General features: G+C 35.2%; 2 protein-coding genes across 3 annotated transcripts; one reads left to right on the forward strand and one right to left on the reverse strand.

Annotated features, from left to right (window-relative positions):
- Positions 1–1,271: 1,271 nt before the first annotated feature.
- Positions 1,272–2,363, reverse strand: LOC111023049 (putative carbohydrate esterase At4g34215). Its single transcript, XM_022300388.2, has one exon. The coding sequence runs from the start codon at positions 2,209–2,211 to the stop codon at positions 1,354–1,356; it is 858 nt and encodes a 285-aa protein (XP_022156080.2). The 5' UTR covers positions 2,212–2,363; the 3' UTR covers positions 1,272–1,353.
- A 3,376-nt stretch (positions 2,364–5,739) lies between these two features.
- Positions 5,740–15,072, forward strand: LOC111023920 (P-loop containing nucleoside triphosphate hydrolases superfamily protein). 2 transcript variants are annotated; one of them, XM_088126190.1, is made up of 7 exons: positions 5,740–6,730; positions 7,004–7,309; positions 7,438–7,721; positions 7,850–8,881; positions 9,823–9,991; positions 11,495–11,538; positions 12,079–12,216. In XM_088126190.1, the coding sequence occupies exons 1-6, from the start codon at positions 5,998–6,000 to the stop codon at positions 11,506–11,508; spliced, it is 2,538 nt and encodes an 845-aa protein (XP_087982316.1). In that variant the 5' UTR covers positions 5,740–5,997; the 3' UTR covers positions 11,509–11,538; positions 12,079–12,216. The 2 variants fall into 2 exon arrangements, with proteins under 2 accessions (XP_087982316.1, XP_022157125.1); XM_022301433.2 differs by lacking the exon at positions 11,495–11,538 and adding an exon at positions 14,662–15,072 and having other exon boundaries at positions 5,744–6,730; positions 12,079–12,236.
- Positions 15,073–15,789: the final 717 nt, after the last annotated feature.

Below are 15,789 nucleotides of genomic sequence, written 5' to 3' on the forward strand. Positions count from 1 at the left end.
GTTGGATTAGTCAAAGAATCGAGATGGGGATTGCCTTGTGGATGAAATTTCAAGGTCAGTTCCTTTTGGAAAAATTTCTTCATTTAACTAATTTTGGGATTTGGATTTTTAATTTTTTTTTCTTTGGGTAAAAAATTATGTATGTATAAATATTGGTTGTGGGAAAACATTGGTAAACAACGATACAACTCGATCTAGAAAATCTCAAATTTCTCCTACTTTTTTTCATGTAGCTGAATTATCTTTACTGCAACTTCTACATTGAATTTCTAATACAATCGTTCAATTTTATTTAGAGAATTATATTAGAATAAAAAATAATCAATGAGGAGAAAGTAATTCATTTTACAATGGAATGAAATATATGTTAATTCTATAGGCTAAAAAATTCAAAATTTTCATTAATTTTCCTTATTAATTAAGGTAAGTTAATTCTATATTGGCTAATTAAAAGTTGTAAAATTTTTAAAAATCATATTAAATGGACAATACTTTAAAAGTTTAGAAACATAGACCTTTTATTGTTTATCTTCGTATATTGTTTCAATCCTATCTTGCATTTTTTTTAAATTTAAATATTTAGTTTATAAGATTAAAACATGTCTTTTTAATTCTGAAAATATCTAATTTTTTGGGTGCCAACAATATTTTAAACCTCAACTTCTCTCCATAATTAGAAAAATATCTTACTTCAATAAATTAAAATCATTTAATAATTTAGACATTATGAATATATCATATTTTGCAGCTGTTTCTGGATTTCGAATAATGTCTATTTTTATCCTCTAAAACTGAAAGTTATATTTTAAAGTAGTTTATTATTATAAAAAGAAAGCATAACATTTTTTTCAACCGAGTATATATATCTTAACCAATTGAATTATACTTAAGTTGATAGCATAAGTAATTAATTAATGGTATATGCTTTTTCATAGACAGGAAATTTGGTAAGTGAGGATAATTATAACAAATTTGTAGAGTCTCAAGTACATGACTTCAAAAAAATTAAAATTAAAATTGAATAAGAAAAGCTGGTAGGAGAAAAGGGGGAAAGGGTAGGGAAGAACTATTGAATTAGAGAGAGATTTTTTCTTTTAATGAAAAAATATTGTATTAAAAGTTATATTAATATACTTTAGTTATAATAATAGTTATTTGATTGTTTTATTTATTGAATTGACCAGAAATATTAGTTAGGTTAGTTATTTGATTGTTTTATTTATTGAATTGACAAGAAATATTAATTATGTTGATGAAATAGAGATGAGAGGTATGAAAGAGGGTGTAAGGATGATTTTTATATAGATAATATAAAATTGTTAAAGAGATATTAAAGATAGAAAACCAATAGGATCAGAGCAATTGGCCATAGTGAGAGAGGTAGGTGTCAGCCAACCATTTGCCCAAAGCAATCTCAGTCTTGACATTATAATGACCACGATCCAAGTTAAAGCCTTCCCCGGTGATAGTGTTCACTAATTTCAAGGCGTCGATGGTCACAATGTTCGGTAGCTCTCGTTGAACTGCATCTTCTGCTGCCCTTACTGCTGGCAAATCATGAGTATCATGCTCCATAAACGTGTCGTAGCCAGCTATTTTTACAACAATGATGGGTAAAAATCGAGGCTTGATATCATTGCGAATGTCGGTAAAGAACTTCTTCAGGTTGTTTCTGTATCTACTAGCAGTGTCCCTACTGGCCGCATCACTTTCCCCTTGTAACCAGAAAAGACCACGCACCACCCCACCTTCTCGATCTGATGCTTGGATTCGTTCTATGAAATTCTTGTAAAAAGTCGCACTAGTATTGCTAGGGTTTTTTACCCATTGTTCGATTAGAGTGCCACCTCTAGCACAAGGAACTAAGCCCACACAACCGACCTTTGACCCGCCTTTGGCCTGTAGCTGGTGAGCAAATGCAATTGCTGAACCAACTCCAACTGTCTTGTTTATGTCGATTCCCTCATGGACAGGCTCTCGTGCTACCTCCCATTGGCGCTCAGGGTTCAATCGAAGGATGGATGGGTCGGGTTGAGCCTCGGGTGGGACATATCCATCCCACACAAGGTTGCCTGATCGATCTTTCTCAACCCCACCTCGACCAGCCATGTTGCTCTGACCGGCGAGGATGAATATGTTCTTAGGAGAAGTAGCCCCTGAAAGGGAAGGACCACATAGCATCGTCATACATAACAAGATCGATAAAACCATCTTGACCCTTTGTGTATGTGCAAATAGACACAAAAGGAAAGCGTAAATGGATGGAAATGAAACTTCCCTTTGTGTCTATTTGCACATACACAACTACTCTTCCTCAAAAACTCTAATCGTTTTTGTTTTTTTATTGGTTGGCTAATCCTTGCCTCTGCCTTCCTCCCTGATCGATCCTCACTTTTTATACTCAATTTTGGTTTTATTTTTAGTATGATATATAGCTTTTAAAGTTAAATTTTATTAGTTAATATTTGTGGGTAATGAGCGTTTGTCGCCCTAAATCATTTTGGATCCCACCCAAGTTGCTAAATATATCAAATAGACATTTTAATTTTATTTTGATTAAAATTTAATTTTTTTATTTTGATTTTGGGAAAATTATAAGTTTGATCATTAAACTAGTGTGTTTTCTAACGAGTCACTTAACTTTTAATGTTATGTCCAAAAATGCAATATGTTCGTATTTGATGATAGTACAAGTGTACAATGTCAAATTTTAACATAGATGATGCGAAAAAGGATGGTCGTACTCCAGGACTGGTTAGAAAAAATTAAATAAAAAGTAAAAGATGGACATTTGATTTCATATTATTGATTTATAAAAGCATGTCAATTAATTTTATTTATTCTCTCTCGTGATTTGTAGGCAAAAATTCTTATTTATCAAACTAGTAAGTTTGGCCTAATTTTTAATTTCAGTTCCAATATGCCCTGTCTAAAATTAAAAATCAGAAATTGATTAACAACAAATTACTTCCAAGATTACTGTCCAAGTCGATGAAACTAGAGAAAATTAATACCTCTTACCAAGTTCAATGGTAAAAATTACCCTTTCACTCATTTTAATTATAGATTTTTTTACCTGAAAAAAACAGTGAAACAATTTTGGAAAACTTGGCATAAAGATCCAATCATACTATTCCTAAAATTCGCCGGTTATTGTACCTTAAACTTTTAATTTCTTCAAATTAAATCATAACTTGTATGGGTGTTGCAAATATTTACCTAAATCTAAATAAACTTAATAACTTTTACCTTTATTAGACTTTAATTTTGAAAAATATAATCATTAAAAAGTTATATTTTTGTTTGTCATCCAATCAACAAGGCGGGATGGGACTGAGGATACTTCCTCCCTATATCCGCCTCAAAATCATTCTCCATCTCTGCAAATTTTTTATTGTATTAGTCAAGAATTGGGATGGGGTTGAAAGGGAAGCAGCTCGGATCACCGGCTAAGACCCCTAAATGATCGCTCGGTGATAAAGGAGATAAGAGTGCAGAGACAGTTAGGTGGTTTGCCTAGAAACAGCCACCCTTGAAAGAGTGCGTAATAGCTCACTGATCGAGCGCTCTTGCGCCGAAGATGAATGAGACTAAACGATCTGTCGAAGCCCTCATTTAATTAATTTTAGGATTTGGCTGTTTAGTGTTTTTTTTTCTTTTGCCAAAAATTATATGCATTGATGATTGATTCCATGGATGTTAATAATATATATATAACAATCTATTAAAATTGTTAATCCTGTAATCTTCTAATCAACTGCACGCATCATGAGAAGACACATTAAGTACTCTAAACTGATGATACCAATGAAACTTCAACTTACTAGAGAACAACCTAAGTCTTTGAGTTAAACAACAATACCATTTCTCCTTCTCTAATTTGCTTAGGTACTCTATCATGTCATTGTCATCTAAAAGAAGTCAAACCCTAAGGCATGCTAATGTAACTCTCCTCCGGCACTCCCTAGTAGCCACCAAGGAAGAGGGTATTCTTCCTTTCTTTCTCCCAAAAAGTTCTCATACACTGATTCGTTGAAGATCGATGAGATATAGTTGGGAAGATCTCGTTAAGCCCACCCATCTACTATACCTTTGTCATTTGAAATGTCAGGAATTCAATACCCTTTGTTTTTCGAAAATGTTTTAATTAAAAGTCATCAACTAGATTCGCTAAATCTATTTCTAGTGCATGATTCCGCTGCACCTCGCAGCTAAATCATGCCTTCTAGAAAAATATAAAAATCACATCCAAACGTTAAAGACCAAATAGAAATGAAATTTAAACCTCAGAGTCCAACAATGTCACACTTTTAAAGCTTGAACGATCGTCCTATAATAGAATCTAAACCCAAACCTCAAGAACCAAATAGAAACTAAATCCAAACCTAAAAACAAAAAGGTGTCATTTTGAAATATCGTCAAACAAATAGAAACTAAATTCAATTCTTATGGACCATAAATATAATTTACCCAAATCACTTATTGACCTTGATAGGTGATAATAAATGTGTTTTATTTTAGGCTAAATATATCTTTTTGGTCCCATGTTTGAGTGATTTTTTAAGTGCCCATTGTTTAAAAAGTTTTAATTTAGTCCCGTATGTTTCAACATTTTTCAATTTTATCTTTACCGTATAGGTAAATGTTAAAATTGATTGATGATAAACTTATACGACATAATATTTAGTGAATTGGCAGAAATTTAAAATAAAAAAGTATCTAAGAGGAAGTAAAGTTTTAAATTCCTCGAGAAATTGGTACAAATTTTGATTTTTCTTTTCCTAAATCTCTCCCAATACACTTAGTATTAAGTTATGTAAGTTTACCGACAAGGAAATTTCAAAATTCAAAAACAATGAGACACTAATAGGGACTAAATTGAAAAAGTTCTCCAACATTTGGGATTAAAACATATATTTAGTCTGTACTTGATTATGTGATAAATCATTAATGATTATTGAACTTGGTATTAGCTATCATTACAGTAATCACAAGCTTATCTATATATTGATCAATTGATATCAAAGTAATTACTAAGTTTATATCGAACTTTCAAGATTCTAGTTCAACTCTCAAAAATGTCTATTTTGATCTTAAATATGTTAGGTTTCTTCCTTTTTGGTTCATACATTTTCAAAATGTTTATTTTAGTTCACATTGATTCTTACTTTTAACAAATGGACAATGTTAACAAATAAAAGAATATTAGGTGACAAAATAATAACAAAAACCTATTTCTGAAAATTCGAGATTAAAATACACATCTTAAAAGTTTAAAATCAAAACAATTATTTATTTACATTTTCAATCATAAGTTAAGTTATTAAGATTAGAGACTAAGTTTAAGGACTTCTTATAAAAAGTCTAAATAAGTCAAGTAGGAATCAGACTCTTATTTAGAAGGAACAGTTGCTTACCCGAAATTACACCCTTTTTTTTTGGGAAATTACACGTGTTTTATAATTATCCTCAAAATTACGTTTTCAATGGCGACACGTAATGCATTAAAAATAAATGACGTGGCGCGTGGCCTTCTCGTTCTGGTTTCGGGAAGTGGAGAAGCAAAGGATGGGAAATACCGTACAGCAATTGGACACGTTGATCACGAAGCAGCACAAACTTCAATTAATTAATTTTTTAATATTCTAAATTTCCATTATTTTTTACCGTAAAGAAAATACAGGGCAACCAATAAAATTGTTGGCATAGGGATTTTCTCCGGATTTCGTTTGTTCTTCAAAATCAGTAGAAAAAAAAATAGTTCTTTACTTCTTTCTACCGTAACAGCGACCTCTCTGTTGCTTTCCATGTCCCCAAGATCTTTCGTCGAATGTATCGTGCAAATGCTCTTCTCTTCCTCACCTCAAATTGAGTTCGCGGCTCAAATTCAAAGATTTTTCCGCACCTTCTGATTCAGAAATGCAGCGGTTTCTCCATGTCTTGTCGATGCTTCAACGCAGAACCGATTCCACTTCTTCTGCTTGAGTGTTCGAGTTTATGAGCGCTGCTTCTGCGATGAACGCCACAACATCGATCCACCTGTTTCGCCAGAATCAGACTGCAGTTACAGTTGCTTTCCAGCAGTTTGTTCAGACTATTAATGGCGCCAATCATCATCATCATCCTCCCAGTGGTACGCAGAGGAGGAGGATTCGTGTTGTTAAAACCAATAAAAATGTGAAGAAGCCGAATAGTCTCGAGATTTCTTCTCCTTCTACTGGCAACCTCGCTGCTGCTGCTAAAATTAGCATCAGTACTGGGAGTTCAGTCGGCGCTGAGACGGAGGCGCAACCGAAGCGGCCACCTCCGGGTGAACTGGAAGGGAAGAGGGATAATAGGTCGGTTAACGTGCGTGGTATCTATCAGAATGGGGATCCTCTTGGGCGGAGGGAACTGGGGAAGAGCGTGGTCCGGTGGATTGGGCAGGCCATGCGAGCTATGGCCTCAGATTTCGCTTCTGCGGAGGTTCAGGGCGATTTCTCCGAGCTACGGCAGCGGATGGGCACGGGGCTTACTTTTGTAATTCAAGCCCAACCGTATCTCAATGCGGTGCCTATGCCTCTTGGACTTGAAGCCGTCTGCTTGAAAGCTTGTACTCACTATCCCACTCTCTTTGACCATTTCCAGAGGGAGCTTAGGGATGTTCTCCAAGATCTCCAAAGCAAATCACTTTTTCCTGATTGGCGCCGCACTCAATCATGGAAGCTCCTCAAGGAGCTCGCTAATTCAGGTTCCTTCAACTACAATTGTATTTCTTGCGTGAAAATAATGTTTTTGAGTTTATTCTGGTAGAATTCGATCGAAGAACTAAATTGAATTCTATTGGAACGCTAAAAAGTATTCATGTAACAAAGATTTCAATGTTTATTTATCAAATGATTTTGAAATATAAGTAACGAATTTCAAATCTTATAATTCTAAATGGACCCCATGAAAGTGTATTTCTTGTTTGTTCGATTAGGAACAAGTTGCTTGACTGGGAACTGACATGTTGCATTTTCAGCTCAGCATAAAGCTATAGCACGTAAGATAAGCCAGCCAAAGGCTGTTCAAGGTGTTTTAGGTATGGACCTGGAGAAGGCCAAGGCCATACAGAACAGGATTGATGAGTTCGCAAACCGCATGTCTGAATTACTTCGCATTGAGAGAGATTCCGAGTTGGAGTTTACACAAGAGGAGTTGGATGCAGTTCCTACACCAGATGAGGGTTCGGATCTTTCCAAACCCATCGAGTTCTTAGTCCATGGCCAAGCTCAGCAGGAACTCTGTGACACTATATGCAATTTGAATGCAGTTAGCACGTCTACAGGTCTAGCTAATGATTTCATTTTATAAAGGTGTTTCAAGCAATTTGCTTTCTTCAAATTTTGATCTCGGTTTTACTTCAATCACTTGTTCTCCAACATGCTTGAGAAATTAACTTTTATTGGTATTCAGGATTGGGGGGGATGCATTTGGTATTATTCAGGGTTGAAGGAACCCATAGATTACCGCCTACAACCCTTTCGCCAGGAGATATGGTTTGTGTGAGAGTTTGTGATAGCAGGGGTGCCGGTGCAACTTCTTGCATGCAAGGATTTGTGAACAATCTGGGGGACGATGGTTGCAGCATTACCATAGCCCTAGAATCTCGTCATGGTGACCCTACCTTTTCTAAGCTCTTTGGAAAGTCCGTGCGTATTGATCGTATTCCAGGATTAGCTGACACTCTCACTTATGAGGTACATGGTGAATTTTTCTTGCTTCGCTCATTGAATTACTCGACCTGCATTGTTATCTTCAAAAAATTTTCATGAGATTTTATTTACTTAAAAAGTTATATCTGAACTAAGTATAAAATCTTTTACAGCGCAACTGTGAAGCTTTGATGTTGCTTCAGAGAAATGGTTTGCAAAAGAAAAATCCTTCTATTGCTGTAGTGGCTACATTATTTGGTGATAAAGAAGACATCAAGTGGATGGAAGAGAATGACTTGATAGATTTGGCTGAAACCAACATGGATGGCATTGTGCTCAATGGAGATTTTGATAATTCACAAAGAAGTGCAATTTCTCATGCTTTGAATAAAAAGCGGCCTATATTGATAATCCAAGGGCCACCTGGTACTGGAAAGACAGGTTTGCTAAAGGAACTTATTGCACTTGCTGTTCAACAGGGTGAAAGGGTGCTTGTAACAGCACCCACTAATGCAGCTGTTGACAACATGGTTGAAAAACTCTCAAACATTGGGATAAACATTGTTAGGGTAGGAAATCCAGCACGGATATCTTCAAGTGTTGCATCCAAGTCTTTGGCTGAAATTGTAAACTCTAAACTTGCAAGTTTTAGAACAGAGTTTGAAAGGAAGAAGGCAGATCTAAGGAAAGACTTGAGACATTGTTTAAAGGATGACTCGTTGGCTGCTGGCATACGCCAGCTTCTGAAGCAGCTTGGAAAGACACTAAAAAAGAAAGAGAAGGAAACTGTGAAGGAAGTACTCTCAAGTGCCCAAGTTGTTCTTGCCACCAACACTGGAGCGGCCGATCCTTTAATTCGTAGGTTGGAGAAATTTGATCTAGTTGTTATAGATGAGGCGGGTCAGGCGATTGAACCTTCTTGCTGGATTCCAATATTACAGGGATCCCGTTGTATTCTTGCAGGTGATCAATGCCAACTTGCTCCTGTGATCTTGTCTAGAAAAGCCTTGGAAGGTGGTCTTGGAGTGTCATTGCTGGAGCGGGCTGCAACCTTGCATCAGGAGACTCTAACCACTATGTTAACCATACAGTACCGTATGAATGATGCAATAGCTAGTTGGGCTTCAAAGGAGATGTATGGCGGAATGTTGAAGTCCTCATCAACAGTCTCTTCTCATCTTCTTGTAAACTCTCCATTTGTCAAGGTATATGCTCCAAAAATTACTGTATTGTGTTTTTGTATAACAGTCTTGACATTCATGCTGATGGAGGTTTTTGAGTTATATTTCTGAGAACATGATTCTTGATTATATGTAAAAAATCTTCTGTCTTATCATTTTGTTACTAGTTCCCTTCAAGTAATCTGTATGAGTTTGAGGTCTGCATGTGTAGAGTCTATTTCAGTTCCATTGTTAATAAATTTAGTTCTAAAAATGGGTCCAAAGACTTCAAAGTTAAATAAGGATGGGTAAGTCGGTAAGGTTCAGTTAGCTTATCTGTAGCAGCTCAAGAGACTGTATATTCTGGTTAATTGGTTAACAATAATTAGATCCATGGCTTCAAGGATATTATACTAGGAAAATTTCCCCCATAACTTAACTTTAGGGCTATTGTAGCTAAAATGAACTATGAGGTGATCTTTAAAAAGTTTAATATTTCTTCAATCATGCGATAATTTGTTCCTCTCGTCATTTGCCTCCACCACCTCGTGTAGAGAAGGTCTGTATTTGTATATTTGTAAAAATAGTAGCCTTTTCCACGTGGAGGACCTGGTCACCCACCTGGAGGTCCGCAGGGCCAAAAAGATCAGGAAGCTAACCGCTTCTGCATCCATTTGTTTTTTCTCTTGCTCATGAAAATTTGTGTGTATTTGTTTTTTACATTCATTGAAATTTTTAAGTATTTCAATACTGGAAATTTATTTTGTGATATAAGTGTGTGTATTCTTATATGGAGTCAAAATAGCTATTATGTATGTCTCCGTTTCTTATGTATAAAAAAATGAAGTGTATGTATCTTATTGTATAATAAAATTTCGTGAGTCTCCATAAGTTGCCAAAGATTACGGTCCAGGTTCTTTTACATCTTTTCTGAACCTTGTCTGTGTGGTACTTAGTAACTATTTTTCTTCTTTGCATCGATGCAGCCCACATGGATAACCCAGTGCCCCTTGCTATTGCTCGACACTAGAATGCCATATGGAAGTTTGTCCGTTGGTTGTGAAGAGCACTTAGATCCAGCTGGTACAGGTTCATTATACAATGAAGGCGAGGCAGATATTGTCGTGCAACATGTCTGCTCTTTGATTTATTCTGGTAATGTTCTTTACTTGTCAATATTGATAATGTTTTGCTGTAGTGCCTTTTAAAAGAAGATTAGGGAAGCGAATGATGAAAAATATAGAGGTTTGGTGAATGGAAGTGGGGGATACTGAAAAGATGGATTCTCTCTGAACTTTCAACCTTTTAGGAGCCAAGAGAAACTAGAGCAGATATATTATTTTTATTACAATGTTTAATAGGGGAAGATTGTTGTTTGGTCATAGATCTGAAAAAATGATTATCTTTTTAACACAGAAAATAAGCAAATATAAAGGACGTACATTTAGCAGCATTCAATCTACATATTGTGGAATGACAACAACTACTTATAACTTATAGGTATAACTCCAATATAAAATTTGTTTCATATAAACAAAATCAGGTGAAGTTTTAAAACTTTCAGAGTTTGTGACCCGTATGATTTGTGATTGAAAACTGTATTCTTCACAACATTGAAAAGGAGGGAGTGAATCATTTGAAAACTTTTTTAAATTTTTGAAACAGAATATTTTAGAACATCCTTCATTTTTTGAATGAAAGAGTATTAGGATAAGAAATGATATATAAATTGAAAAACATAATTTTTCATTGATGAAATGAAAAATTACATAAGAGTTACAACTGTTTTCTTTAGCTTTAAGGTTTAGGGTTTACAAATGATATATAAATTGAAAAACTTGTCATTAAAAATGGAACCAAAAGAACAGTATAAAGGCTTGGGGATGAGAAGCCCCGGCCTTACAAAAAACTAATGAAAAACAACTTATCAATCTTGAGAAAGCATCAAGAGACTATAATTACAAAAAAAAAAAAAAAAAAAAAAAAAAAAAAAAAAAAAAAAAATCAAAAATCAAAAATCAAAAATAAAATAAAATAAAATAAAATAAAATCCTGTAGTTTAGACACCAAGTAGCAGCAGTAATTTGTACCATATTTCAAAAAGAATCAGGAGAACGTATCTTGTTGAAAACCCAATCATTTCCCTCTTTCCAAAGACACCACCAAAGAGCCCTAACTGCACAACCCCAAAGAATTTGTGTTTTTCCTTTGAAATGCCACCTCTGAAGCACCTCTAGAAGCATTCTTCCACACTTCTAGGCAAACAGCCAACAAAACCAAACTCTCTAAACATGAGGGACCAAAAACCAGAAGCAGTGGGCAATGAAGAAAAAGATGGCCCTGTTTTTCTGAGTTTTTGTAACAAAAACAGCGCACCCAAGGCAAAAAACTCCAGTTTGAAACATTTTTTTGAAGGATCTCATGGGTGTTTAGGCTTCTATAAGCTAAGCTCCACAAAAAAAATAAAATAAAATAAAAATAAAGAACTTTAACTTCCATTGGATAATTGAACTTCCAAATAAGATTAATAATGGGAGCCTTGATCTTTGGGGAGCTTTCTCTTAGAGAGATTAGTTGAGAACATCTTCCTACTTTCGAGATTCCATAGAATTTTGTCTTCCCTGTTACCCTTCTGAAAAGAGTTCAAATTTTCATCAGGGAAATCAAGCTAGCTGTATCCCGTAAAACCTCTCCTGAAAGAGGTTGGTGTTCTCATCTCCATTTAAAATCCATTGTTGTTTACAGTTTTGAGCCCACGGCCTTACTTCCTTCAAAATAATTTCAGCTAGTTCCTCCATAACTGTTCTCATCTGTTATCACCACTCTAACAAAGCAGTTTTCATCCCACACTCAAATGCCCGCAATCCATGCATGAAGTTTGGTGTTCATGCAAGGATGCTCTATATGGGCACATCTGTTGTGATTTAGTTTAATACAATCATAGAAGGTATTTCTGGATCTTGTACATGTTTTAATTTTTTATAAGCTCTCTCCTCCCCCATCTCTGCCAAGCATCTCACATTTGTCATTGGATTGTCTATTGGTCGGTGTCGGAAAGAGTGCACTGCCTGAGATTTCTTAACTTCACCCATCAGCATCTTGGAGGAATTGGGTCATTAGATAGAACTTTTTATTTCTTCTTTTAGTAGGCATTTATGATATTCAAATGGCTTTAATCTTCTCCTACTTCTATCTTGGATGAAAGATTTTATTGAGATTTTCTGTTCTAAATCCTGCCACAGGCGTCAGTCCAAGAGCAATTGCTGTCCAATCTCCTTATGTTGCTCAGGTACAACTTTTGAGGAACAAGCTCGATGAAATTCCCGAAGCTGCTGGCATTGAGGTAGCCACCATTGATAGCTTCCAAGGGCGGGAGGCGGATGCAGTAATCATATCAATGGTAGGATATACATATACATAATTTGCAACTACATTATTTTCTTGACCATGGGTATGAATTACATGTCTACATGTATATGGGAATTCTTTTTCTTTATTATTTAAATCTTGTATTTTCTCTCTTCCACTAATTAATTATATCAAGCTGACTGCCTTTAAGTAGATTAATTGAGGTTGGCTAGATATAGCTTCTTCAAGAGGTAGAACCATTCTAAGTTTCTCAACATTGATAATTTCCTTCGTTTTTTATTAAAAGGACCATGGGCGTCTGAGTGGGCTTATTACACATTTTTCAATGACAATTGTACTCTTTAGAACTTATAGAAGATTTAGTACCTTCCCTTTATCTTCTTATCAAATATCAAAGCCGTATACAACTTCCATTTTTTGGTTACAAATAATTCAAGCCTCTTCTCTGTGTTTGGCATGAACTCAGAATTTATTTGCTTTGATTCTGCCCCTGCTCTTATGAAAAAAAAAAAAAATTAAAACAAAATAAGAAGGCATGCAAGCTCCTACTTCTACTCCGTCTCCTCTTTCATTGTCTTTGGTCCTTGGTTTGTAGTGGTCATTCACTAAATAACAGTCTTAGGGTCAAGTATAAAGTGAGATCTTGCAAATGAATTAAGACAGATATACTAGTTCCCATTTTAAGGACAGGCTTTGCTGCTAGTGTTATATTGGTGAATTAACTTCGAGAGGACAAAGGATACATGCGTATCATTATTATGGCTCATGTTGGTGAACTAATCAATTCTGCTGGTATGTCATTGTGTATTTGAATAATTTGTCTTGTGATTTCGTTCCAGTAATCTAATGGTGAGGATGTTGATGTAATATATTTAAGGAATGAGTCCCATTCCGATTGCTTGGGCCAGACCCATTTTTGAACCTCGGCTCAAAGGTTGTAGCATCCTTACTTCTGCCTGGATTTTTATCTTCAACCCATTGACAAACTCTGCAACAAGATCTAACTAACACGTTTGCAGTTGACTTCGTTGTACCATCATAGTTTTCCAATGAGCGGGAAATTTTTCACACAAAGTTCCCTCCCTGCAGGTCCAAATTGACTCAAAAAGTTGGTGATGTAAGTCCACCTAGATTTAGAATGGTCTTTGGCCTTCATCCTTATGAAAGTGGGGAAACACTTCTCCTTTTAAACAAATTGCTACGCACCAATCATCTCTACCTCTTATTTGCTTAGAATTACCTCTCTGCTCAGATCGAATAGTCCCTTAGCTCTTCGTTTCTCCATTAAATATTCACGTCTCGAATCACCTCACTAGTTTTCCACCATTACCCTATCATCACTATCCTCCTTTGCTCCAGCAGAAGTAGCTCCATTAGGAGCTTTTCCTTTCTGTTCTTGTCTCGATGTTTGTTTCCTGCCGATTTGGAATTGCACCACATCTCCATTTATTTCATCACAGTTTTTTTTGTTGGGTAAGAAACAAAAGATTATATAGATCTGTGAGAGTAGTACAAAGGGTTTATTTCATCACAGTTCTAAAGCATCTAATCCCTTGTTTTCATTTAGTCTTGTATCCTTCACACTGTTGACACTAGAGATTGTTGTATTTCTGAAAGATCTATCTCCATTCCCTTGATTCTGCACTCCATTTTATTTTAGGAACTCTCACATCTTTGATAAGATTTGAAGTAGTAGTTTTGTCGGTTACCTGAAAAACAAGTACAGTCAAGGAAATTTAGGAGCTCCTCTATCTTTCCAATCTGTCCTAATTAGTCACATGGGTCCAATCCAACATTACATTTCTTCCAAGCTTCCCCCATTTTTTGTCCTCGTAATTCTATTACCTAGCCCTCTCTTAGATCTCATCTTAGGAAAAGCTTATCAGATGATCGTTGATTAGATGACGTTTCATTAAAAATTCCCTTTCCCATGTTGCATCAGTTCGGAAGTTCCAAAAGGTTTGTTGTTAAAGTTTGCCAGAATGGTTAATAGGGTGAGATTTTGGAGAGGACTCTTGACTTCTTCTTTCTCCTTTGTGCATTGTGCGGCCGTCATTGCTTTATCGGAAGGATGAACCATTAGTATTATCTTTTTGGATTGGAGCCCCTGTCTTTGAGTAGGTCTCCTTTCATTAGGCTGTTGTTTTTTAATGTCCTGAAATATTCTTTTTTTTTTCTATTTTTCTCAATAAAAATTTCGGTTTCTCATTAAAAATATATATATATAGGGAGTGTATAGAATGGTTAGCCCTAACTCCTAAGCTAAGCGTTAATAATTGATTGGTATTTTTGTAAGGTTTGCAGGATGGTTCTGCAGTGTCATTTTCTTTAACAGAATCATGTTTGTGGCAAAAATCTCTGTTTTGATTTTATGAAAGGTCATACGGAGCATTCAAGATGTCAATAATGTTTTTACAATGTAAAATTTATATAATGTTCTGTGCTTATTCTATCAGGTAAGGTCAAACAATCTTGGAGCTGTTGGGTTTCTGGGAGACAGTCGGCGGATGAACGTGGCCATAACAAGGGCAAGAAAACACGTAGCGGTGGTCTGCGATAGCTCGACAATATGTCAAAATACCTTCTTGGCGAGGCTACTGCGTCACATACGATATTTTGGAAGAGTGAAGCATGCAGAACCAGGTACTTTTGGAGGATCTGGTCTTGGAATGAATCCAATGTTGCCATCCATTAATTAGCTCTGGTTGGCCATTGTGAAGGAAAGATGAATTGTGTTTAAATACTCATTAATTCATGTACAGCCATTCCTTTTGCCATAGCAAAGAAAATCACCCAAAACTATTGTGCATTGATAACTTGTATATAAATTTTGAGATTACAATGAATGATGATACATTTATATAGAATCATTGAAGCTTGGGGGGTTTAAACTCCATGGATTCAGAAATAGGACATTACACCGATCCTTGTGGTGGTTTGTTTTTAGGGTTATCCTCTTGGGAGCTGAAGTAATTCAATTTCGACAGTTCCTTGTGGTGGTTTGTTTTTAGGGTTATCCTCTTGGGAGCTGAAGTAATTCAATTTCGATAGACAAGAGTCAAAGACCCTTATTATTTCACAATTTTAAAATAAATTTAATCAAGTTATTTATCTAACATTCACAAAGAGATAGTTTAGGTGGCTTGAGGCACTCCAACTAAACAATGACCCCTTGCTTGAGTTATTTATCCAACACTAAGTCTTAAATTCATTGTCAATTGTAAGTGAAATAATTATTTACAAATTTATCACATGGTAAAATAAATAAATATTTTATCATAAAGTATGAAATAATAATAAATCATACTCATCATTTGAACACTCACATTACTTCATTTAACATCTGCAACAAATAAAATATATACGATAAACATGAAAAACTAAAAAAACATAAAAATCATCTCACGGATGCATCATAATAACAGGAAATGAATCATGTAAACTATTGTATAGATCAGATGGAATTTTATGGTTGAAAACTTGTGTAGTTCAAATTCGCATTTAAACTATGTCTTTCCTAAGCTCATTTTCACCCATGTATTTAAAGTTAGGTGAGTTAAATTTAGTTTTAACGAATTAAATAA

This window comes from Momordica charantia (genome assembly GCF_013281855.1).
Source record: "Momordica charantia cultivar OHB3-1 chromosome 6 unlocalized genomic scaffold, Mcharantia_2.0 BLBB01000006.1, whole genome shotgun sequence".
Classification (NCBI taxonomy): domain Eukaryota; kingdom Viridiplantae; phylum Streptophyta; class Magnoliopsida; order Cucurbitales; family Cucurbitaceae; genus Momordica; species Momordica charantia.